The 26500-nt window shown below is 39.9% G+C and overlaps 1 protein-coding gene across 2 annotated transcripts in view; it reads left to right on the top strand.

Annotated features, from left to right (window-relative positions):
* HIVEP2 (HIVEP zinc finger 2) overlaps window positions 1-26500 on the top strand; it is a 660129-nt gene that overhangs the window by 545847 nt on the left and 87782 nt on the right. For both annotated transcript variants that reach the window (XM_044060075.1, XM_044060083.1), the window contains one exon: window positions 11687-17359. In XM_044060075.1, coding sequence (XP_043916010.1) covers window positions 12086-17359 — 5274 coding nt within the window. In that variant the 5' untranslated portion in view covers window positions 11687-12085. The remainder of the gene's footprint in view (window positions 1-11686; window positions 17360-26500) is intronic.

Here is a 26500-nt window from a genome sequence, read left to right as displayed (position 1 = left end):
CAGATAATGCGCAGTCCAATCAGATCATCAAACATACTAGACCTGGTATTCACCAGCACTGGAGAGCATTATAACCCCCCCCCCATGTCATGTCCTTATTAATGAGGTCAGATCACAAAGCTGTCTCCCTTTAAATAAAAATCAACCCAGAAAACCCAACTCAACCAGTAAGAGTCAGGAACTATTCTGAAGTTGACTGCATCCCGCTAAGCAACAGTTTGTCAAAATTGATGGTGCTCGCAAACCCCAAGAACACAGCTGATTATGCAGAATTATTAATTGAAATCCTGTACAAACTTGTAAATGGCTGCATTGAGGTTACCGTGCTTACCAGAATCAGACAAAGATCCAACACCAAAACCAAATCCCACTGGTGGGATTAGGTATATAACAACAAAAAAAGTCATGACTAAAATCAGGAAGAGAAACTCTCACAAAGACAAGAGCCCTCTTATTTAACTAAACAAGAAACTAAGACGTCTTACAAGGTCAGGATTGTCATCACATGGTCTTTATCTATGCCAGAAACCTTAAAGGTAGCAAAACAGCTCACAGCAGTGTGCAGAAAGGGTGGTAAATGGCACAACCTTCACATACCAAGTTAATATAGCAAAACTTTTAGCTGATAAATTTAGCTCTTACTTTACCCCCACTACCCACTGTGAAATCCCTTCTAGTATATCCTCCCAACTATCAACTAGGGAGCAGGTCCTGACTGTGCTCACTAAGACCAAAAAAAAAACTGCTTCATTGGGCCCTGACAATATCCCCTCTTGCCTCCTTAATCGCCTCAAACATGACCTAGTAGGACCACTAGAGGCAATCTTCAAGTTCAGACTCAAAATAGGTTATGTACCAAGTGAACTAGTGAATGGAGAGCTGTAATAGTCATCCCTTTCCACAAGGGTGGACCATCAACTGACCCTGGGAACTACAGACCCATCAGTCTGATAAGTCTAATATGCAGAACCATAGAATGAATTATAATGCTACTGATTAAGGACACTGACAACCTACAGACACTGGACCCATCCCAATTTGGCTTTTTCAAGGGAATGTCTTGCCTACTCAACCTGGTAGACTGTTTGAAAATGGTCACCACGGCTTTGGATGAGGAAAAAATGGTGCACACCACCTACCTTGACCTAGCCAAGGCATTTGATACAATACTCCACTCAGGTATTTTTGACAACATAACTCGCTGGATTGCTGGCTGGCTGGCTTACAGATAGGATGCAAGAAGTCAGGATTGGTGAGACTACTTCCACCAGACTGGTCACCAGTGGAGTACCCCGGGGCACTGTGTTGGGCCCGCTCCTGTTTGGCATCTCTTCCTCAGACGTCAAGGCTAATATTGAAGAAGACCTCTGGCTCAGCAAGTTTGCAGATGACTGTAAATTGGGAGCTGTCATGGAGTCTCCCCATGACACCCACATTCTATAAGAGGGTCTGACACAATCTAATGATTGATGCCAGATCCACAGTTTAAAATTCAGTGTGAAGAAATGCATGCATTATAGTGCCCTTTGGGAAGTTATCTACCCCAAGCTAATTACTCCATTGATAAAATAGCCCTTAAAGTTGACCCAGGTAGTTTGGGATTTGGGAACATCACTAGATAGTAATTTGGCCTTCGACCAACATTAGCCAAGAAAGTAAGAAAATCATTGTGCGTCACCCCCTCACAAGTAAAGATATGGCACCAGGTCACAGGAAGTTATTGTGCCACTCTACTCAGCCCTTATCAGACCCGTCATCTAATGCAGCCAGGCACCTGCAGCAGTTGGAATACCCTCACAGGTTTCTCACCAGGAGAATCCAGGGTATGAATACCCTGTACTACACATCTTAAGGCCCTGTTTATTTACTCAGTCCCCTACAGGTTACTGAGAGATGATCTTTGGCATATAAGGCATCATCAAACCCAGCTCTGATGGACCTCTTGCACATCTGCAAAAGAAACAGCACCAGGAACACTAGAGCAAAGGACCTCAGCTGTACCTTTGACATAAATAAACATGCTGGAGAGACTGATATGTGTCTCAAAGGATCCCTGCTCTATGGAAAAGGCTTCCCATCCATATGAAGCAGAGTTCATCCCTGACCTCTTTTCATGCAAAACCTTGATCATTGGGTAGGAAATTATAAATTCTCCCTGGTCTGACCCCCATGTCTCTGATCAACAGAGGCTTGACAGTATGTTAACTAATCCTGAACTAATATACCCCCACATAAACCTTAGCTACCTCCGTACTAACATACCCCCATATAGGCATGCAGTGTACTTATAGACAAAACTGGGTTGGGTTACATGGCTAGTCTTATAAAGACCCTGGTGGTTGATAGCGTAATACAAACCTATGAACCCATGCTAGATGAGAACCATCCACAGAACTCTTCTGCAATAGAGAGGTTATTACCAGGTAACAAATAGGCACATATAATGGATAATGTCATGTTTTGGTTGAGTTTGAGGGTAGACATGAGAATTTCTGCCTCATTGATTTAGTGTTGAAGGGTTAAGCTGTAGAGATTTTTTTGTATAGTATTGCAACTTTAACAGCCCTTTTATTTTATCTGATTGGTCTTAGTATATTATAATTTGGGGGTAGAATTTCATTACAGTGTATTTCTTTTTTTTAGCCAGGTTTAAGTTAGTACTACAATATTTGGAGTTTGTAGGGTACGCCAACCACGGATTTGTGGTATTTTGTTGTGGATGCTTTTAATATTTATATGTATAATGCCATGGGAAGAATAAGTAGTGTTGAAGTGTTAGTAGTGTGGTGAGTATTTTATGATATACAGGATAGAAAGGCGAACTAGGTAGTAGATGGCATATTGAATTAAATATTGAAGGGACTGCAAATAGTTAATGTGGATAGGCAAGTGAGGAGATGTACATTATAGATTTTGACTGGTTGTGCTTTGATGTGGGCGAAGATGAAGGGTTAAATTTAGAGTAAGTAGGGGTGGGTGGAAATTGGGGATAGGGTATGGGAGCGGAATGAGCCTGAGTGGATAAATATGATTGTGTGTTCATTTTTTTTTGGTTCCTTGTAAAGGGCACAAACATTATTCATGCATATAAAAAAGACTACATTTTTGTGGGCAGCTAGAAGCCTGTAAATATGTTTTCTTATTTTGTGATAGAGTGAAAGAATTTTGGAGTATTGCACACAGAATGTAAGGAACTGTCTTGTTCAGTTTAAGATTTATCTAGTACTAAACATGATTATGTATAAACAAGAGTGCTAATTATGGCTTAAGAGATACGATTGTGTTTTGTATGACAGGTAATGGAAAATATGATTTTATGTGACTTTTTTTTTTTTACATTTTCTTACTATTGCTTTTCATTGTTGACTGATTGATCTTGAAGTTTTGTAAGTTATCTGTTTTATCAGTAAAATGTCTCCTTGCTATTTTCATAGAGGTCACAGGAGGGCAGATCTCTGAGAGAACAATGTAATAACAGGTGGTGTTACTGCAGCATCTAATGGCTTTAAAGATGAGCAAACAATCTGGTTACAAGATGATAGTTTGACTGCAAAGGAGTTGTGGAATCTGTAAACAGTTCCTTATTTACAAGCAAGCAGGTTTGAGGAATTGTGGCTTGCTGTTGTTAAGAAAGATATGGACAAAGTATTAATATTTTCCACTGTCATGAATTTTTAAATCAGAATGGTTGGTTGCTTGCTGTAGGTTTGTCAGAGATGAGGAAGCCTTTAATGAAAGAAAGGTCCTACGCTTTTAGATACTGAATCTTTTCCTGGGCCAGGAGGCAGATCAGTGGAAGGTGCATCTGGTACTATATGGCTACTGGAGTTGGATTCCAAGTGTTTTATTTCTGTGTTTCATTATTGAAAACTGTCGTGCCCACAGGCCCCATCCCTGGACAGTTGTCTTTGTTGGAACATGATGTAATGGACTCTGAGTTTTGACCTTGGCAATGTTCTTGTATTTGTACAGTTCTTTAAAGGATTGTCCTGTGATGTTTGTATGGAAACTGCAGAATGCCTGTCTACCATGTGCTTTAAATATTGTGCTAAGATAGAGACACCACCTTAGTCTCACTTTTCTCTAGAATATGTAGATGTTAATAGATTGAGAGCTGTGCAAATTTACTTTAAAATATTATTTTCCACTTGCTAAGATTATTTCATTGCTTTTTTATTGTTCTGTATACTCAAACTTTGCTAATATTTTGGAAAAACAGTGACTAAGTGTTCTTCTTCATGGAATGTTCTGATGTTCTGCAACAAGGTCTAACCAGGTACTGGTCCTGGGGATTTGATGTCTGCTTAGTTATGCTAGCTAACATGAACAATGTTTTTCATACAAGGAAAGTGTTCACTTCAGGGTAGAATATCTGAACACATACATAATGTGAAGAAATGGGCTATTTAAATGTCTAAAGACTTTACAGACGAGCTGTTCTAATTTTAAGTACATGAAACCTTGTATTCTCTACAAAGGAATTGGTCATTTTGGTTGGAGGAGATTAAAATGATTATACATAATGTTCCAGAAGTAGGGTGTAGTGTGATATGACTCTGTATAGAAACACCCTTACATTTGGGAGGTGGTTGAAGGGAAGAGGTAACTGCTAACATACTTGTTTTCATAATCACATACAAAAATTGCTTGTGTTACCTTTGTAATGTTTGTGTATACAAAATGTGAGTACTTCATGTATGAAACGCACAGGGTTAGAGCTGAATAATTTGATTATTGTAGGTCTGTAAAGGCTGCATGGAACAGAGGAATTAATCCCTGATTGCAGAGCGGAAAACCCAGGTTTAATATGTGACTTGTTTATTGGATGAGACATGGACAAAGGAGGGGAAGTGTCAGCGCTTGTTGACCGTTGTCACAGGCAAGGTTGAGGGAATGTGATAGGGGCCGCCACTGAGTCATGAGCTGTGGTGATGATACCAGAGCAATAATGAGAGGTGGCTGCCACAAAGTAAGGCAGGCACAGGAGGGAAGCATCTTCATATAGGTGGATGTTTTCCTCATGGTGCAAGTGTGCACCCACCTTGTGATGTAAGACCAGCGTGTCAGTATGAGAGGAAGGGGTTAATTGAAAACTTCACTTTAGACCCCATAATGAATCCCTGTGTGGCCTCATCCAACTTGGTAAAGTGTGGTGTCTTACACACCTTAAACCCTTAGCATATCTTTAGAAGGTGAATGCTCCTCTCTTAGGTCACAGTGGTGAATAAGCAAGTGAGGGGCCCCCGGGTCAGGAATATCTGAGAAATGACCATAAGAGATGCTAAAGACGATATTGTTGGTGGTGGGAAGAATCATTACTACTGTTTAAATGTTACAGAGGTGTGCACATCACGGACACACATGCATGTACATGCTTTATATTTTCATGTGCTGTAGAAACAGCAGCACCATTATCATCACACGTTATATCTGTGCACTGCTGTCAGAAACAAAGGTGATGCAGCTTGTGAATACTTTAAAAACCCTGGGATTTTTCATTATTCACTATAGACTTCTTTAGAGCTTCCACATGTTTGAGAAATTAACTGTGGACTGACTTGTTTCTGTTTGCTTATGTCGTGCGGGTTAAATGTTTGCTATCTGTGCAGCCAGAATGCACTTAAGTGACTGCTTCCATTTTCTGTCCATTAGTTTTTCCCTCCCTGAGAATAAAGCACTGCAAACAGTAAGCTGTGACAAAAAGGATGGGGCAGTGGCACACAGAAGATGAAGAAGTTCCAAACATTAACACCTAGGAATTCTTTAATCTTTGCATGGTTAATAGATAGTTTACTACTCCCTTTGTTTTTACTGCAGTAGGTTGACTACTAATCGCAAATGCATTTGGAAGCAATGTTTTTTAACATTTTCTGCCATCTTGCTGACTTCTTTTGGCTCTGAATTCTGACATAATACTGAGGACCACCTGTCTTTTCCTACTTTCATTTGTGCATAGCATGCCTTCATCTTGCCACGTGCATCACCAAGTTGCAGGGATTTCCAGGCAGCATCCTAACTGCTTACATCAGATCTACTTGTCAAGGTACATTTAAGTTCTTGGGTTGTAAGTTAAGGAGCAGCTTTTGACATGCCTCTCAACCTCGTGGTGTAAGAAATCTGGACAAAGCCTGACAAAATGGGGAGACAAAGGCCCAAACATAGGGACAGATTTTAAATATAGTTCTTATAAACTTAGACAGTTGTTATAGTAACGTACATTGTCTCAATTATTTGAAGTCCAAAACTCAGATGTATGTCATTATTTAGTGACTTCAGTTCAAAGATCATCCCAGCAATTTGCCAGAAAACCACAAATTTTATAAAGAATAGACCAAAATTAAGAAGCTAAAATCTAGACATTCTGCAAAAATCTGGACATTTGAGAGGTATGGCTTTTGGTGATCAGTATTGTTTATTTAATTACTTTATAATTGCCTTATCTAGCCACATAAGACACACATGGCACATGTGCCTCCTTCTCAGAGGTTCCCCTTTGATCAGTTGTCTGGATGCACATTGTTTGTGGTGAATGGAAAAAAATCAAGCCTGAGTCTGTAGGATAAAGCTCATAAACGTCTCTTAGCTGTAACCCTTTTGGCAGTTTTGCTGGACATCCTGCTGTATCTGAGCGGTGATGTCAGCCTTTTTGTGTTTCACCCCACACTAGCACACATGGGCCTGTGCATGCTTCCATGCAAGGCTGCTAGGCTTTCAGTTACAGCAGGCATTCTGAAGGGGAACAGTGACTGCTGATCATATCCCTTTGTGCATCAGGCCGATTGCTACACTCCATTCCTGCCTTCCTGTTAAGGAAAACACTCTCTCCTCAAGCTGTATATTTATCTCCGATGACTATCCCCGTGACCTAGCCCCTTTCAAGAATTAAACATGGTAGCAACAGAAGACAGGCAGCATATTAATTTGCAGCAACATTGACCTTAAATGCACTGGTATTTGACTATAGTGAACTTTCTGAAGCTTGACAAGCATTCACTGTGTTGTCTAAACTAAATTGTCAGTCTCTAAAATGGCATAAATGGTTGTCAGTCTACAAAGATGCCTAAACGATACCTGTACACACTTACAAATTCTTGCACAATTTTTAATTAATTGAGCATTGTCTTGCCCCCAGATAAAAATTCAGATATATACTATTTTTTATATACATCTTTGGAAAGAACAAATACATAATGCAGCAAAAGTCTCTTTTCTATGCCTGAACTGTCTTACTTTTTATCTGTAACATACCGCCTGTTGTATCCCTCTGCTTGCTAGTTTAGGTACTTTTCATTCTTTCTATCAAAGCTGTACATGCAGAATGTTTAATTTTATAAATAGACTTTTAATTTGATATTTTGGTAAAATCAGAACATAATTATTGACACTGCACTCCTGAAGGAGAACAGTATTCCGATTTACCTAAAATCACTGTGGATTGTACAGTATCAAGTGATTCTTCTCCGTTGGTATTGTGACAGATGACAACACAGAAATTTGAATTACTTGATAAAAGAAAATAATAATAAACAGGGAAAAGATGTTGAGTTTTTCTCTGATTAAACATTTGTCTGTCTGCTGCAGGTTATTGCTTTTGAGGAATTGAATGTTCTTGTATCTGTTTTTTTTTTCTTTCTTAAGGTACTCCAGTCTGTAGACATTGCCCAAAAAAACTATGTTGGTGGAATGTCTGCTTTATTCTATTGTAAATGTATAACATGCAGATGTACATATATCTGTTTTGCATTTATCCCTGCCTTGTGGCCTTGGTGAAAGGTCTGTAAAAATTCATTTGACTTAGCCAGTAGATTAATAAATAAATAATATTCACTGTAAAGAAAATGCGCACTGGAAGCTTATAAAACCTAATTTGTTAACATGATGTTTAGTTTGATTTTTGTTTGTAATATCAGTTTTACCCTTGTTCCTGTCCACCGACATGCCTTCCCTCAGTCAGAAGTGCACTGTCGGGGGCATCATCCAGGCAGTCGTAATGGTACTTTCTGCTGCACCGGCATTTCAGCAATGAAACCTTTTTCCATTTTTGTGGCCTATTGCTAGCCGCTTATGGTGATATAAACATGTGTGTCACCATAAGGACCACCTATGCATCCCACGTCCTCCAGATCTCCCTCCCCATGTCATAGTCGGCCTCCATTCTTTAGCCAAGGCCCTGTCCTCAGAATAGTGGCACAAACTGGGTAGGAGCCACTGTCAGTCCCCAGTCCACCTAGGATGGGCATACCTATCCTCTCTGCCTGTCCCATCAAGTGCCTGAATTGCTAGTCAAACTGTTATAGCCTTAATGGTAGTCAGGGCTTTATCCCTTTACGTCACCAGTGCGGGCTTGTTTGCTTTGGTTTTCACACTTAAGCATTTAAAAGAATTGCAGGCACTTGTTTAAAATTAATGTTACTTGCTACTTGCTTGAACTTTATTGAAAAAAGAAATGCAAGAGCTTTCCATTCATTTTCTAAATTCACCAATCTTAAATATGAGAAAGACGTAACTGAAGTTTACACCAGTCAACAAACCATAAATTAATCAATCAGGCTGATCCAGAAAGACCCATTTCAGGCATTGACCAGGCAAAAATGTCACAAAAAGTAAGAAGAAAAGTGGTTTGCAAATGTCGAAAGGCTTATAGTACGTGACATATACAGATGGCATGGTTACAGAGGCATGTGTGCAATGAGTAGTACATGATCAAAGGTTAAGATATATGCATAGATTTCACGTCTACATGCTTAATGAAGTGATTATGCATAGAGTAACCCAGCAGCGAGGAACTTGTACACTATTACAGCAGGTTCTAGTACAAATAAAAATTGTCCATAATGCAGCAGTCAGCAATGTAATGCATTAGATTTGTATTTTGTGACATGAGTGAACTTGAAAATAAAATGCGTTGAGTTGTTCAGTTGCAGGGATGTCGGACAAGGAATGAAAATGCATAAAGACAGTTTTATGTTTAGAGGTGGATATAGGCTGGGGATGTCCCAGAGGAATAAGTTATTCAGGGCAGTTCAATCAAAGAAGAATGTAGGGTACTGCTTGTTAAACAGAAAGAGGTCTTTTTTTTTTAACGTCTTTATTAAATTATCACTTAAGACAAGGGCACACATACTTAGAAAAGAAAACAAACTATATTAAAACAGAAATATTTTTTTAATAGAACTTTCAGCTTACACTTGAATTAATTTGTGATTTGCAGTTCCTGACTTTGGGACCAGTTAATCCCACAGATCACGGGCAAGACTGGAGAAAGAGCATTCTCTAACAGGCATGGAATTTGGTGGTCTGTAGAGAGGGGATAAGTGCTGGTGTGAGAGGAAAAGTTATACGGTGTGCTTTTATAATGACATTTAGGGGTTAATTGAGGAGAAATGTCTTGCATAATGATCTTTTGAGTAAGAATAAAGGAAATAAAGGACTGTCCTTTCCTTATCTGGATGTCAGGTGACTCAAGAGAAGTGTATGCAGTGATCAAATTTGGTTGAAAGTAGAGTAAACTTAGAAATACGATTACCATGGATTTGCATGATTCTTGGACTATGGGTGGAAGATTTTTTGAGAAGGAGGAATCTATATTCAGTCTGGGTGTGAATGATAATTTTTACAGTTGATTTGAGTGCTTGTGGCATAAAACAATGAGAGAATGTTGCAGCATCAGGAGAGAGATTAGTGGATTTTGGTCTTCACTTGGATAGTCTAGGTGTTCATTGAAAGGAAAAGAAGGTCAGAAATAACTGTAATAAAAGCTGAGGTGAAGTGATACAGATACCCAAATAAACAGATATAGGTGATGGTTTCTATATGGGTGTTCTTGTAGGTGAGCAAGAGATGGTGATGTAGAGTGGTACTGGTACCAACGTTTATAGCTTAAATTTTATTCCACTTGAGGAGCATTTCATTGTTACTAAACCTCTTGAGTAAGAGCTTTGAGATTTTTTGGGAGATTTGGGAACTGGTGGTTTCAGAAGACTGAAAATGAATAAGTCATTGATATAAAGGATAGAAGTCGATAAATATGGGCTAGAGGGGGAGAGAATTAATGAAGAGTTGAGAAAAGTAGTGGACTGAGCACTAGACGAAGTGTACTAACCTTCCTTAAATGGGCTGAGGTGTGTGTGTGTGTGTGTGTGTGTGTGTGTGTTCCACTAGCATTGCACGAGTACAATTCACAAAGCCTAATAGGGCGACAGTCATGTTGGAACACAGTGGCTCCCAAAAGCTAAGAAATGTGGACATAACTCATTACAGTAACCAGAGCATTGTCAACCCCCCCAAACACACACACACACACACACACACACACACACACACACACACACACACACACACACACACACACACACACACATGCGTATATACATAGACACACATGCACGCATGCATACATACATACATATATACATAGACACACACACACACGACACAGGCATGCACATATGCATATGTACAGACACACACACACGTGACACAAACAGACATGCATGCATGCATACAGACACACAGACACACACCTGCCATACCTATCCCCCTCAACCTCATACCTAAAGTACCCAAGCTTCTTTGGCCTCTGTAGTGGGAGGGAGGGCAACTTATGTCCGTGGATCTGTGCAGTCATGGGAACGGCTGATTAATAAAACTTTATGCACCCATTACCATGACTGCACCCGTTACTATGACTGCAGAAGTTATGTAGTTAATATATGCTAATGAAGTAATTGGGTACAGAAGGTAATCTCGTTGGTTGGAGAGCATGTGCATCAAACTGGTGGGTGGGGGGCAAGCACAGTTGAAGCAGTGCATTTGCCTGGATTACAGTGCAGCCCATGATGTGCCTTTGTTTTCTCTAATCCTGTTCTATTATTATAGGGAGTGTCATCCCCAGAATGAGAATACTGCTGCAGAGCTGTGTTATATTGTGCAACCCGCCATCACTTCCTTTGGACTTGGGTGCTTGCTCTGCTGTATTTGCAACATGATGTCTGCTAAAGGATGGCCCTTTCCCATTTGACCCTTGCCTTGTGATGGGGAGCAAATGACCAGTTCACCAGGTGGGGGCTTGATGGCTGACAGTCAATGGGGGCAAAGAGAGTAAAAAATAAAATACCCAAATGTTATCTGAATTGTTGTATGGGAAATGGACTGATACAACATTATATTGTATCTAAACACATGCAATGATTTGAGTGAAGATTTTGGTTTTAACATGTGATTCTTCATGGAGTTTTATAGCTCATATATCAACTAGAGTTAAACACACGAATAAGGAAAAGGAATTCAGGTGAATATGGCATGGTGATGTCAGTTTTGTCGATTTATTCTGGCTTAGCTAGTTGTACTTTTCCAGCCACACACCTAGACGATATTATTTAAAATTCGTCTTCCAGAATGCATGTGCATTTACCCTCAGTGCTCTACAGTTTGCTTTGTAGCTTTGTCTCTTGTTAAGTTTAATGTTTGAAATTGACAGCACCGAGTGAGTGCGTTATTACCATTTTTGCATTCATATTGAGTAGATCAGGATCAACAAATTAAGGATCCCACTGTGAAAATAGCAGCAAATCAAAGATGTGTCTATAACTGCACATTGAATTTAAATACTTCTAATTAGCAAGCTGTGTTGTATTTTAATGTTATACTATTGCAACATTATTAACTTGTTTCTTTTCTGTTTTAGGAAACCTCATCTTCTTTAAAGGGGCATTCCTTACCATCGTTACTGAGATCCAGTGCCATGTATTTCTAATGATGTGAGGTCCCTAGGTTCTGCTGCTTGTCGACCGTTTAGTAACACAGATTAAAGAACTTCATGCTCTGTCTGTACACCTTCTCAGTCACGTTATCAGTTTAATGCAGAGCATGTCCAGTACGGATAGATGTGAAGTAATTCTATAAACATCTACATCTAATGCGTAAAGAAAACTGCTTGGGACATTCAGTGCAATATCAGTCTGTACACTAATCAAACACCTGGAAAAATGGGACTATCTATCTATTAAATACATAACAGCACCGAATACTGCCCGTGTTTGCACAGCATTTGAGTGATTTAGCACTTAAAACGTATTAGACTAGAATGGAACCTGGGGACACTGCATTAGGACAGGGCACAGCCCCAAGATCTAGAGACACTCTTGCACAACACAGCAACTGGCAGCAGGACCCATCAGCCCTTACTGCGATGAGCACTTTCGGCAGCCATCAGAGTCGACAAGCATCTCAAACAGATCTTACACAACTTTCCAGTGCAATGCCAGTACAACCATACAGTTCAGGGAAACTGCAGGTATCTGCAGAAGGAACACAGCAGCTTCCAGAAAGACAGTATCAACATCACTTCCCTAGCAATTACCCATACCAGCAGTCACTTTCTTTTCCACAACAATCCCTGCCTCAAAGATTTTTGCACAGTACAAAACCACAACGGAGCTTAGAGGAACCTTCTTGGCAATTTAGTACACAGCTTCAATCTGTCACTCCAGAAGATGTGTTTTCTGTTCATTCACAAGGCCAGACTGGAGTATTCCCTAGAAAGAAAGCAGCATTTGGACAGTATCCTCAAAAATCAGTGGAACAGTCAGAAGATAGCCATAAAAAAGAACTGAAACCCAAGAAGCCTGGTAAATACATTTGCCACTATTGTGGCCGAGCTTGCGCCAAACCTAGTGTGCTGAAGAAACATATCCGGTCACACACTGGGGAACGGCCTTACCCTTGTGTGCCATGTGGATTCTCTTTTAAAACTAAGAGCAACCTGTATAAGCATAGAAAATCACATGCCCATGCCATCAAAGCAGGGTTGGTTACTTTGACGGACATTTCTTCTAAAGCTGAGTTAGATGACAGTTTCACTGGTGGAGAGCCAGAATTCCACTCTGATGGTGACCAAAGCACAGATACTGATGAAGAGAATACTTTAGGTGTAACTGGTTCTTCATTGTCTGAAAAAGGCAGTCACACTCTCCAGCTTTCATATGATACAGACAAGAATTCACTTAGCAAGCGGATAGAAATGGCTAACCCTGATTTTCAGTTGCCCACAGAAGAGTCAGCAGTAGGAGCCATGAAAGTGCCAATTTTGATAGTCCCCAAAAGTCGGCTGCATAGCAAAGCATCTCAATTTACAAAATCTGAACTACTGCAAAGCACAGTTTTTGCTACCAAGGTTGATGAACCACATACCGTAAAGCAAAGACTTGCACTTATACTAACTGAAAAGAGAGACCAGGATTCGGAACAGTCTCTAAATCTTTTAAGCCCACACAGCAAAGGTAGTACAGACTCTGGGTACTTTTCTCGCTCAGAAAGTGCAGATCAGCAGGTTAGCCCACCAAATACAAATGCCAAGTCTTATGAAGAAATCATGTTTGGAAAATATTACAGGCCTAATCCAAGAAGTTCAGTGTCAGTTTCAGGTGTGACAGCAGTGAGCCAAGAAGGGCAGTTAATGGACAAGAAAGATAAAACTGGGTCATTACCTGTGTCTGGTCCCAAAGTAGGTATGAACAAAATTATTGAAGAACACATTTCACAACTAATTACAAACAATGAAGTACTAGTTGACCCTAGTAAAATAAACACAGTAAAACCAAGAAGATTATCAAGGGGTGATAGCTCAGATTCTCAAAAGTCAGTAACTGTTATGGGACCTGGCAGAGGGGAGACGCAGCTTTTGTCAGGTACTCATAACACTGCGGGATTGCTATTAGAAATGTCAGAGACATCACCTCTTAGTAGAAGCAATTCAATGCCAACTTCATCTGCAACCAGTTTATGTGCCCCCCAGTCCCTAAGGGGAAGTCATTCATTTGATGAGCGAATGTCTAACTCAGATGATGTCTTTTATCCGGGAACAGTAGGCTTGCCTCCTCAACGTATGTTAAGAAGGCAGGCTGCTTTTGAATTGTCCTGTACTCAAGAGGGACATTCAGATTCAGATCAGTTCAGTAAAATGGCAAAAGCTTTTCATGAAGTGACTGTAAGATCACCTGGACTTGATTCAGGGCTTTTGTCCAAGGAAAGAAGGTTACAGGGAGGTGACAGAAGCATAGAATGTGATATATGTGGGGCAAGTTTGAAGAAGTGGGATGAGCTGGATGGGCACAAAATGAAATGCCGAGAAATACATTCACAGATGGTACTGACTGGAATACCCTCTGGGGGCGAATCTTACTATGAGTTTATCAACCAGCAGCAGTTAATGCATTACAAAGGTACAGTGACACCTGAAACCAGGAAGCGCAGGAAAGAAAAGAGTGTTGGAGATGAAGAAGATGTTCCCATGCTTTGCAGCAGTGGACCTGTTTTATCTGATTATGGTGCTAAATCCTCAAGTCAAGAAGGAGCAAAGTCTTTGTCAGGTTCAACAGGTTATGATTTCAGTGTTCACAGTCAAACAGAATATGTTGAAGTAGGCAGAAGTTTCACTGGAAGTCCTGCAACAGAAGACTTGGACCAGGAAAAAACATCAGATTCAAGCAGCAGAAAGCCACAAGGAAATGTAATTTCTGTTATACAGCATACAAATTCACTGAGCAGACCAAGTTCATTTGAGCGAACTGAATCTACAGAGCTCATTACCTGCCCACCTGAAAAATCTGTTTCACATTCCGAGCCCCTTGAGAATGAAATCACAGATTCCACAGCAAATCCAGAATGTATCCAGCAATTAGAAGGTGCTGATCCTGGTCATGTGCCATCTTCATCCCAGGAAATGCAACAGTACCATATACAGCCTAAGCTTGTACGCCAGAACAACATACAGGTACCGGAGATACGTGTCACAGAGGAGCCTGATAAACCCGTTAAGGAACTGGAGGTGCAACAACCTAAAGAACAAGAAAAGCCGCCTGAGGAATTTCAGTGGCCTCAAAGAAGTGAAACTCTTTCACAACTTCCAGCAGAAAAACTGCCACCTAAAAAGAAGAGGTTGCGTCTTGCTGACATGGAGTACTCTTCTGGTGAGTCTAGCTTTGATTCAACATGCACAAGCCTTTCCCGTAGTCCGAGTCAAGAAAGTAATTTATCTCACAGCTCCAGCCTTTCAATGTCATTTGACAGGGAAGAAACTCTTAAAGCTGTTACTCCGAGCAGACCAGATGAAAGTGGAAAACAGTCAGAATTCCTTACTGTTCCAGGAGGTACACATTCGCTTTTTGTTCCAGGTCATCATCAAAAAGAAATGCGGAGGTCTTCATCAGAACAAATTCCTTGTCAGTATCCTACTGAAATTCCAGATGTGCGCAGTAAATCCTTTGATTATGGGAATCTTTCTCATTCATCTGCACTAGGATCTTCAGTTGCTTCCTCTTCCCCGCGAGAAAGAAGGAGATGTTTTCTTGTGCGCCAGGCTTCCCTTAGTGTACATCCAGAAGCCCACATTGATCCAGTTACTGATCAAAATGCTAAGCAGGAGCAGTTGGATCATATGCAAGTGAACCAGCAGCCCACCCAAGTCCCTTGGCATCATTCTGTTCCCCCAAGTCTACACTCAGTTGCTTCTGGAGACTCTGGTCAACAGACTGTTGGCCCTTTGTCTTGTGTCCAGCCACTTAGCAGCTTACACTGCATACAGCAACATGTCTTACCATTTGATGTTCATCAAGAAATGTTCAGAAGTCCGCTGACATCACAGAAATCGAGTGTTTGTAGCCAGCAGTCATTGGAACAAAAAGGTCAACCATCTTTGCTTCATTATCCAGAGAAAGTACAGTTGCCTTTGTCATACAATAACTTACCACGATTGCCCTATTCAGTTGCATGTGAAACTTCATTACCAGTCCATTCATCTGCTGTTTGGCCGCAATGTTCAGAAGCTCCCCAAGGTCACTTACCATATCACTTTTCCCAGAAGATACATAAGTTCCATATTAAACCATCTAGTCTTCAAGTTATCCAGCAAGAGTCCCATCATGCTTACCAAGTGGACGAAAGCCAAGAAAGTATGGGTAAGAAGTCTGCCATTCATTCACAGTCAAGGGATCAGATATTTCCACGTTATTCAGGGGCTTCACCTCCCCAGTCCAAAAGCCCTCTTGCAAAGACAGCGAAAGACCATACTTCATCAACAGTTGCCTGTTCTATGCAGCATCCTCAACCTTTATTTCCCGCAAAGAGCGCTGATGCCCTGCATTCAACATCAGATGCAGTTGTTCCTGTCCGTTTACAGACCCATGTACCGTCATACGGTAGCATCATGTACACAAGTGTCTCACAGATTGTTGTTACCCATGCCCGTGGTACGAGCTCTGCAATTGTAATTTGCAAGGTAGATGAGAATATTAACAGAAGCACATTAGCAACATCTGCTGGTGTTCGGCATGTAAGCCTTAATCTGGCTCAAATGCTGAGTCACCATGGAGGTTTGGTACAGTACCCAATGTGGAAGGTTCCAGAGACGCTACCAGTCAGATTGGATTCTGCAGTTCCATTATGTCTGCCATCTACCACAGATGCAACTTCCACTTTAGGAGGAAGCAAACGCATGCTTTCACCCGCAAGCAGTCTAGAGTTGTTCGTGGAGACCAAGCAGCAAAAACGTGTAAAAGATGAGAAGATGTACGGACAGATTGTAGAAGAAATGAGTGCAGTGGAACTCGACAATTCAAACATCAAAAAAGAAGCAAGCAGGTCCCAAAAACCGCTGTTAGTAAGGCAGTATTGCACAACGGAGTCAAAGGATAGTCCATCTTCATTGTCATCATCATCATCACCATCATCATCTCAGGATTTCTCAGCAATGACTCCTCCTGCGGTAGACTGCATCTCTGAGACTATACAGAGCCATTTGGAATCTGGGAGGACGTTATCTGGCCTGAAGGGTGGCAGTGGCACCTCAGATGGCAGAGATTCACCAGAAGAACTGGATATAGATGAAACTACATCAGAGATGAGCTTAAGCCCTCAACAACATTCATTAACGCCTTGTGACATTCGTCAAAAAGGGCAGCTAAAACAGCATCCAAAGCTTCCTGTCACCATGTTAGTTCAGTTTGCTGCTAATCAGAGTGGAGCAGTCTTGGGATCTACAATTCTTCTTACTGATGTTGCAGATGTTCAACAGTTCCTTCAATTTCCTAGTTTGCGTACAACAACAGGTGTTAGTTGGTGCTTCTTGAATTACACCAAACCTAACCACGCACATCAAACAACTGTGAAATCATCTGTCTATGCTTCTTGGTGCATTAGTTCATATAACCCAAACCCACCTGGAATGAATACTAAAGTTGCTCTAGCACTCTTGAGGTCTAAGCAAAGTAACACATCACACCTGTTCAGCATGGCAGCCATGTACCGTCCAGGAACTGGAAAACTGACATCCTCTGGAGCGTGGAATCAGCAGGTTACTCAGGTAAGAAACTTATGTCACTCTAGAATTATTTTAATCTGCACCTTTAGCCGCTTTTACTGTAAGTAAGCATCAACACAATCTCATTTTGATTTTCTAAAGTTGTTATAAGTGTAAGCTTAAATAGAATGTCCTTGACTTGCACAGGGAGGATGGATCTCTGTTAGGTCTATTTTAGCTTGGACTCTTCTGTTAACACATTAAGACACCTTTGGGTCATCCTTATCCTAGCACATTGTGTATACTCAGGATTGAGATGAAGCATGTGGGTTTCTGCCTTGTAATCTGCTAATTAACCCTATCCCCCCAATAACTGTTCACAAATGAGTAAAGGCAGTATGCTAGCATTATTGTATTTATTCTGAGATATGCGATTATTGGTATAGCAGCGCATGCACGTTTGTTGCATTTCAAGTTGCAGGTGTTGTTGCCATTTTTGCAGTTCAATCGAAAATAGCAACAGTACCAAAAATAAAACACAGCACCACGGACCTGTAAAGGCTGTCTTCTTGCTTCAAAAACTCCACCAATAATTCCAAGAACCATAGAAAAACTAGATGCATGTAGTGGAAAGGGTCTTAATGAAAATATTTCTATATTATATATATATTTCTATATTACCAGCATTAAAATTGTTATCCCAGGACCCTAGGAAACCATACACACATACATAATCTTATTGTACGTACATCTACTAGCAGGCTGTTACTATACAGTTAGGGTTGTATATATTCCTTTTATATGTATATCAATGTATTTTACATGTATATATTTATATATTTATACACATTTTTTACATCCTATTATATACTTTTTTCATCAGTATATGTTTATATATATATATATATATTTTTTTTTTAGATTAGTTCTAGTTCATGTATTGTATTATATATATCCATATTTTTATATATGTTTATATTTATGTATTGTACATTTTATTCTAGGAATATACCTATGTATGAAGAGATTTATACTGACATTCAATACAGGTTGTTATAGCACTTTAAAGGAATGGTGGATAGTTAATTAATTAATTATCAATCAATAATGCAAAGTACATTAATCATTGTTATTGGCTATGATATAAAAGAATGCCATTGACAGCTTTTTTTTGATTCTGAAGAGGTCTCCGGTACGGAGACGAAAGCGCTCAATCCTGTTTTATTTTTGTTATGGAATAAAATTCATATTTTGCTACTCTTGTTTTTCGATGGTTCTTGGAATTATTGGTGGAGTTTTTGAAGCAAGAAGACAGCCTTTATAGGTCCGTGGTGCTGTGTTTCATTTTTGCAGTTCATTTGGGGGTTCTACAGCCTTGAATGGTGTTTAACTCACTTCTCATTTTAAAAGCATTTTAAAATAAAACATATTTTTTAAGTAATCCAGATTAGCCTCCAGTCACACCAGCAGTCATGTAGTAGTATTTATCAGTTAGCTGTTCCTGCTGTTGGTTCCTTGAGTTATGAAACTGTTTGCAGTTCAATTCATTGTTGTTAGATAGTTGTATGGGCATTGCTATGAACTTTGCAAGCCTGTTTCTTTCTTTATTTTATTATTTGATAATCTGATAAGTAAACTGGTCTGTGGACCCTGTTCGCCATGAGCTGAGACAAGGAAACTGGCTAAGTGACAGAAATGGCCTGAAGCTGGAAACATTTGGTTTGTCAGTGCTTAAAGAAGGGAAGCTTCACACAGCAGCTGGGTTTGACTTTTCTTGGGACCTTCTGGAAAGAGAATCTTTGTGTGAAAATGGTGCAGTTTCTGTATCTGACTAAAATGGGAGAACGATTATTGCATGATCATTGTTAGCTTAATATACGTAGACCACTGGAGTTAGAGGTGGGCAAGCCTGGGATTTTCAAAAAAGAGTAGAGCCAGAGCCCATTAAGACCTGTCTGTCCATAAAGATCTATTTGTATCACAGGCAAAGTTTGAGTCTTTAGAGCAGGTTATTTTTGGTGCTCTTTGTTTTGCAGATATGAAGGAGGTCCATCAGAGTGGGATTTGAAGATGCCTTGTATGCCAAGCATATATTTCCCCTCAGTAGCCTGTAAGACAGAAAACAGGGATAGGGCAAATGCACAACCTGTTATTTGTGCAGCTTTTTAAGCATGTAAAGACAATGTTTAAACACACAAATATACATTTACACACATAATGCAAATACACATACAGTCTTTGCCTATGAGAAACTGGCTTGGTGATCAGTTGCTTCTCCTCAAAGATAAACAGACTCCCCTAAAAATAATGGCTATTTTCTCTGTATGCTTTTGCTGTCTGTGATGAATGTGAATCACAGTAATGGCCACAGTAAATATGTATTTTAACTTGCTGCTCACAAATACATACATTGCTCACTTTCTCACAAACATCATATTGTCCATGATCATTCAAAAGTGTTAATATACATGCCTTTCATTTGAGCGCACAGCTTGCCTCCCACTCAAAAGATATCCACTTTCTCTGCATCACTAATGTTAGCTGGTAATGAAATTGAAGATAACTTTCAGTCTCTTAGCTCAACAATCAAAGACAAAGACAAAAAGTAGTTTGGCGAGAAAGTTTAAATATTGTCCTTGCATATTTAAAAAACTGTTCAAATAACAGGTTGTGTATTAGCATATATTTTGTGAAGGATATTAAGTCTGAAACACATTTATCTGCCATTAGTAACTGCAATTCTCAATGATTTGCCAGAAGGAATACAATTGTCATGAGGAATAGGGCAAAAATATGAAGTAAAATCTAGGATATTCTATGAAACCATGGACAATTCAGAGTTATATATGAAAGGTGGCCACAGTTCAGACAAAAAGTTGTTTTCATTAATATATTGACATCCTCCACCCACTGCAGACCTAGAAATTCATTAAAGTTCATAGTCATGCGACTCATGCTAGAAAGGCCCTTCCGCTTGCCCTACTGGGTTTCAGAAACATGCTAGCTGTGATGAGTAAGACGTGTTATTTGCTAATTTGCATGTTTCTTAAATTGCAGTTACTTCTGCCTTGTACAGATCATAGCTGACCTGCATGTTGTGGTAGTAATCGGCTGCTGATCCCCCTGACAGTCACTCTCTCACACACACAAATACTCAAACTCAAACATACACACCACAGTCACTGCACCTGTCCCTATGACCCTTCTGTGGTTTCTCCTTCCTGTAATACTTTACAGCCCCTGCAACAAGTATGTACAAGTGCCTTGTGTCCAATGTATCCCCCTCAGCCCCATTATGATGTCTATGCCTTGGGCACTTAAACTGTTCCCCAGTGGTGTAGTGCTACCCCCAACCCTGGATACCCATAGTTATGTTGGTGCTATCACAACACTCAAAGTGAGCCCTAGGGTTCTGTAGTTCCTCTACTCCTGGTCTCTGTACTACAGTTGATGCCATTACAACACTTTAGAGTGCATCAAGTGGTTTCCCCATTACCCTGTTCTGTACCTTAGCGCACTTTAAGGAGTATTCCCCAGTGTCTAGTTTACCTCCCCACTCCTGGTTCCCTTAATAACATTGGTACGGTTATGGGACTTTAGAGTGTGGATTCTCTCCCTGTCCCCATATTGACATTGATACCATTATGGCTTTTTAGAGTGTGTATCCCCTCACTCTGATTCCCTTGGTAAAGTCAGTGCCATCCTGGCACTTATTTCTTGGTGATCTAGTGTATCCCTCCCCACCTTCCCAATCCCCATAGCAGAGTTGGTGCCAGTACAGCAGTTTACGCATTAATCCCCAGTGTCCAGTGATTCCCCTCAGCCCAGATCCCTGTTTTGATGTTGGTGCCATTATGAGAGTTTTAAAATGAGTCCTGCTATCAGGCGGTCCCCCACATTCATATATGGCAGTTGAAGATGGTCGTCTGACCATGCTCGCTACCCACGATGTGATGGGATGGCTGTGGTGATCTGCATGGTGAGCACTTTCTTGAATCACTCAGTTGTGCAGATGCCCTCCTGAAATGCAGTTCTGGAGAAAAACACCTGGCTAATTAGCATATACCTCTCCCTCCAGAATGCCTCATTTGCATTCAGACTAGCTGCAGTGATGCATGACTTTGTGTTGGAGAACTATGCAGTACTTTGTAATGCTACTTGCTGGATAGCAAAAAAGTACTAGGATGTGTGCACCTCCATTTTGTCACCTCCTTTGAAAGTAAGAATTGTAATGGCTGACTTACAAACATCATCTGGGACAAAACCACATGATATACTATTTGGAATAAGTCCACAAGCATGGCAATTAATCTACTGTTTATGCTTTCAATGAAAATACTTGAGATATTGTCAAGTCCAGCCGCAGTGTATGTTTTTACAATTGCAGTTACCTCTTCAATACAGAAGACTGTTATAAATTGAGTTACATGACAGGTCTATCATGGTTGGATGAAGGAATTATCAGTTATAATATTAAACGGAGTAAATATCTCATTAACTATATACGCTATTCCCACAGTGTCAGAAACCAAACTGTTAATATACTATCAGTGAATGGTGGGACATGACATGTTGCATGTTCCTCTGTTATATAGGTTCATAGGTAAGTACTAGGCTAGCTGACCTTGCAGGCCATTTTAAGCCTGGCCAATTTCCATTTTTATGCTCAAAATAAGATATCCGATATCCTATTTGGTTATAGATTGGCCTTACCCCATCCCATGTTTGATAATTATATATCACCCCTAATGAGAATAACTGGGATCATACCATAGATAATTTGAAGAGACCCATGCATTGGATAAAGCATTTAGGAGCTGGACCTGTCAGTTAATAGCCATCCTGGGGTAACTTTTCTGTTTCCCATCCATAGATCCAGGTTGTGCTTGAATATGGAAAGGGATGAAGTTTGTTTTATGTGAATGAGGAGTCTGTTCCATAGCAATTGTATGCTCTGCTAAATATACCCTCCAAACTGCTCTGTTGATGTTACAGAAGAGGTTTAGATGCCTAGACTGAGAATTTCTGATGCCATTTGACTTGCTAATGTGTAGTAAATCCATCAGTATTGGGTTAAAGGATGCCTTTTATGCGAGACACAGGTCACCTCTTAGCAATCTGTAGGATACTGAGTATAGTGACAGGGCTTTGAGTAGGTCCATGTAGGATATGTTGCTTAGACCTTGTATCCTTTTAGAAGGTATCTCTGTGGGCGTTCCAATTGTTTCATGCGTCTGGACAGATACATGCCAAAGGGGGCATTTTATTCAATGATTGGCCTAAAGAGGGCTGAGTAAAGGGAGACAGTGGCATAACTAGACCAAGACACAATCCCTTTGTGTATACGTTGTGCAATATAGAAGGACTTTCTTACAATAGACACATGCTGCTTGCTTTATGAGGAGAGAAAGTGCTGTTTCTGCCTTTTCTTCCTTGTAAAGGTGTATGGGAATTTTAGCTGTCTAGACTCCACAGTAAAAGTTCCTCACGGATTCTGAATATCTGCTTCAAACAGGGGCTTGTTATCTAGGGAAATTTTGACTGGGTGGGAATTATTGCCCTTTACACTAGCAGATGGTGGAACTCTAGTATTTTAGTCATAAGTGGTACGCTACAACTGGTAATTACCCATATTCTAGACTTGCCGAATATTTTTTCAAGTAACTTTAGTTGAGATTCCATCTAGGTACTCCCCCAAGTGGCTTGATTTCCTCTGTGGTAGGTGATGAATTACCACACAGGGCTTTTCTGCACCACCACTACCAAGACAAACTACCATGTGCACTAAGAAAATGACTGTCACACTGCATTTTGGTATCTGTTACCAGCCTGTGCAAGGTATTGTAAACTTAATTTACCATACATCTGTCTGTACTCTTCTTGTACCACTCATTTCATGTTATACAAATATGGCTTACCTTAATTTTGCACTGGTCAGGCATATTCAAATTCAGTTAAAAAAAAAAAAATCCTCCATGACCGAAGAAATGAACTGGGTCCTTGTATGTATGCATACAATTATTTTATTAAAAATAAAAAAAAAGGCTTGTCAGTGTTAAGTTTTACACTTAGGCATGCTTTTCAAGAATCGTGCTGAGTTTGCTGATAAGATGTACTGTGTGAAACAGGATGTGATAATAGCTTACAAAACCATGGATTTCAACATGACATGCATGGATTTAAACTTGACATGACCAGTTCAGCTATCTGTGACGTGGACAGGAGTGTTAACACCCTGTGAGCCATGTGCCTTGAAAGCCTTTCTCATTGTATCTTTAAAGCCTATTGAATATTTATTGTATAAAGACAGAAATAGTGCTTATAGTCTTAATGTGTCATACCAGGAAGGTGTAGAATTTCCCCTGATTAGGACTGATCTAGATTCTAGAAAAAGGTTTGGCTTACACCTGTAAGTTTTCTTTTCAAGGCTTGGTTGAAAAAACAAGGCTGTTTTTAGTCTGTGTGAGGTCAGATCCAGCTAAGAAAAGTTAAATGATGCCTCGTAAATCCAAATAATCAAAGTTATCCTTGTCTTACTGATTACTTGTTGAGGGCAGCCATCGAAGCACTAGAAAACATACATCTTCCTTGTGCAGAGAAATGCAGCCCCTGCTTTGAAACATCAAGCGAAAGTTATATGTTAAGGGAATAACTAATAGGGCAGGGTAGTGCATTGAACCAATAGCTTTTTAAGAAGGTGAGACCACAGGAATGCACAGTGTTCAGGACTGCTGGAGATATACAGGTTTGTGGTATTACAGATGAGAGCTGTATCTTTGAGTTAACATCTTTTAATTTCAGTACCACTCACTACCTTAAAGTTTTCACAGTGGCTAATCATTAGACATGCCCATACAGTTTAGGAAAGTGAAATTATCCTTTTTTTGCAGTGATTTAATTTATCCTTATCCTCAGCATCAGAATTGATAGTTTTAATTTAAAAACTTATTATCAGACAGAAGTAATAGTTTTGTCGCTGTAGACCTTGCTGAGTTCAGGCATTTAGGCAGGCTTTGATGAATACAGTTTAATGCGCTGTGGTTGTTCACAAGGGCTGGAACCTGTAGTGTTCATCTCAGGGGTAACAGCAGTGCACCTGTGAGATGCCAAGTCAGTACTGCTGTAATTTGGGCTAAGACTATAGTTATTTAGATCACTGATATTGCAGAGTCTCTGCTATGACACAGTCTGGGCACATTTACTGGTAATTATGAAGATATTGGTTGAAGCTGCTGTGGCGAGTAATGATGGGATTATTACAGGAAATGTTAGCAGTGTTGGATGTCATTTTCAGTTCATCCCATGAAATAGGCACTGAATCTTCTCTTGTAGGGTTGTAAGGCAAAATAAACAGGTTGTAGTTATTGGCAGAACTAAGGCAGGACTTACACTCTGCATTGGCTTTCTGTCTGCCTGGTGAATATAAGTCTTCATAAAAGCATCTAACAATTGCTAAATCTCATTTTGGCGAAGCTGTCAAATGCATTTTTTGTGTAGCCTCAGACTGCAGGATCATACACACACACAAGCATACTGCATTCATTCATAACTACACTGCATGGAAAAGAAAACCCGATTAGGTATAAAAAATCAACAACCAAAAAATTAATATTAATCCAAATGCAAACATGACAGGAGGGTACAGAACTATGCTTTTGTTTGCTGAGAATGGAGTCTCTTGCATACCTGGAGACTGAAGAAAAAGAAATGTTGCTGCTTGTGCACAAATTGCGTTGGTGGTATTGAGTGTGATTGATGAAATAAGATATTTTGGGCAGGTTTTTTTCTCTTGCTGTAAATCATAATCCTGCATTGCCATCTGCTGGTAATGCTTTAAACTACATGAGTCACAAGCTGAGCTGCTCTGTCTTTTCATGCTGTTTTGCACATATAGGCATTTTAAGTAGAGTTTCCACTGATAAGTTGTTGTTGTGTCTTTCGGCTTTTCCCGGTTAGGGGTCGCCACAGCAGAACTCCGGTCCGCTAATGATTGGCAGTAGATTTTTTACGTGCCGAGTTGCCGGCCTTGACACACAACCTTCAACGAAGGTGCGCCCATTCATGCATGTCTCCGCACAGAAGACGCTCTAGCTGAGAATCGAACAGGACAACGTCTTACTGTGAGGCGACACCGCTACCACAGCACCACCGCTTTCCACTGATATGTGTTGAGCAGTTATTACTGGAAGTAAATCCATGGTATCTTTCGAAGTCTCAGAAAACCTAGTATGCAACCTATACTGGGTCAAAAACAAACCAAGAAGAAACTTTGCAGTAAATGTTCACTTCCTGGATTATGTTAAGTACGTAGTTCGTAAATAAAAATCAGACTGTAAAATATGTGCTACAAAGTAATAAAATAGAATGTAGTAGGTATCCCACAGTTGAGTTAAAAATGGTAGGTAATCCACAGCGGACTCAAAATTGGGATACCTTTATTGAAACACACAAATAAGCAATCCTAGTTGAGTGCAATGAAAAGCTTCGAAAACATTCATTGTATATAATCAGGATATTTGAAGCAAGGGAGTTGTTACACAGGGTGAATCTGTTAAGAGCAATTAAAAGCATTAAAATCATTCCTTTAACCAAGGCCCCCTCCCCCCTTAACACCATATTATAATCAGAGACTGTGCTACCTAAAACTGAAACTAAAAAGCTAGAGACAAATTACAATACAGTTGTACAGTACAGCGTAAAAAGCACATGGTTCAGCTGGTTTCAGTCCATATGGTGTATTTCTGATGGCTCCACATTTAATGGTACATTTGTTTTCAAACGGGGCACTTCTCTGGAGTGCACTCTTGCACATTCAAACTCAGTGTTTTCCTAGGTAGATGCCACACTTTAACAGATCCCATGGCATGATTGCTTTATTTTTAACATTTATTACAGTGTTCCACCTTAGCAATTATAGTTTTGGTTTTCATTCTACTTAGGGTTTCACTTGTAAATTTATACACATATTCATTCATTTTATAATGTTATTGACACACAAACCTGATGAAGTATTTATTTGATATGAAAGTGATCTTTATTAAAAGTGGTTTAGTTTATATTTATTAATATTTATTCTGATAAGATATCTAGTGGTAGATCTTTTTGTTAGTTAGCTAATCATTTTGTTAGTTTCTTAATTAATATAGTTTGGATTAGCTGGTTAGCCTATATGTTGTTGTATCTTTCGGCTTTTCCCGGTTAGGG

Source organism: Protopterus annectens, chromosome 1.part0, assembly GCF_019279795.1.
Source record: "Protopterus annectens isolate FY-2018-M chromosome 1.part0, PAN1.0, whole genome shotgun sequence".
Taxonomy (NCBI): Eukaryota; Metazoa; Chordata; order Ceratodontiformes; family Protopteridae; genus Protopterus; species Protopterus annectens.
Note: the sequence above shows the minus strand (reverse complement) of the source record. Positions and strands in the feature narration are given on the sequence as shown.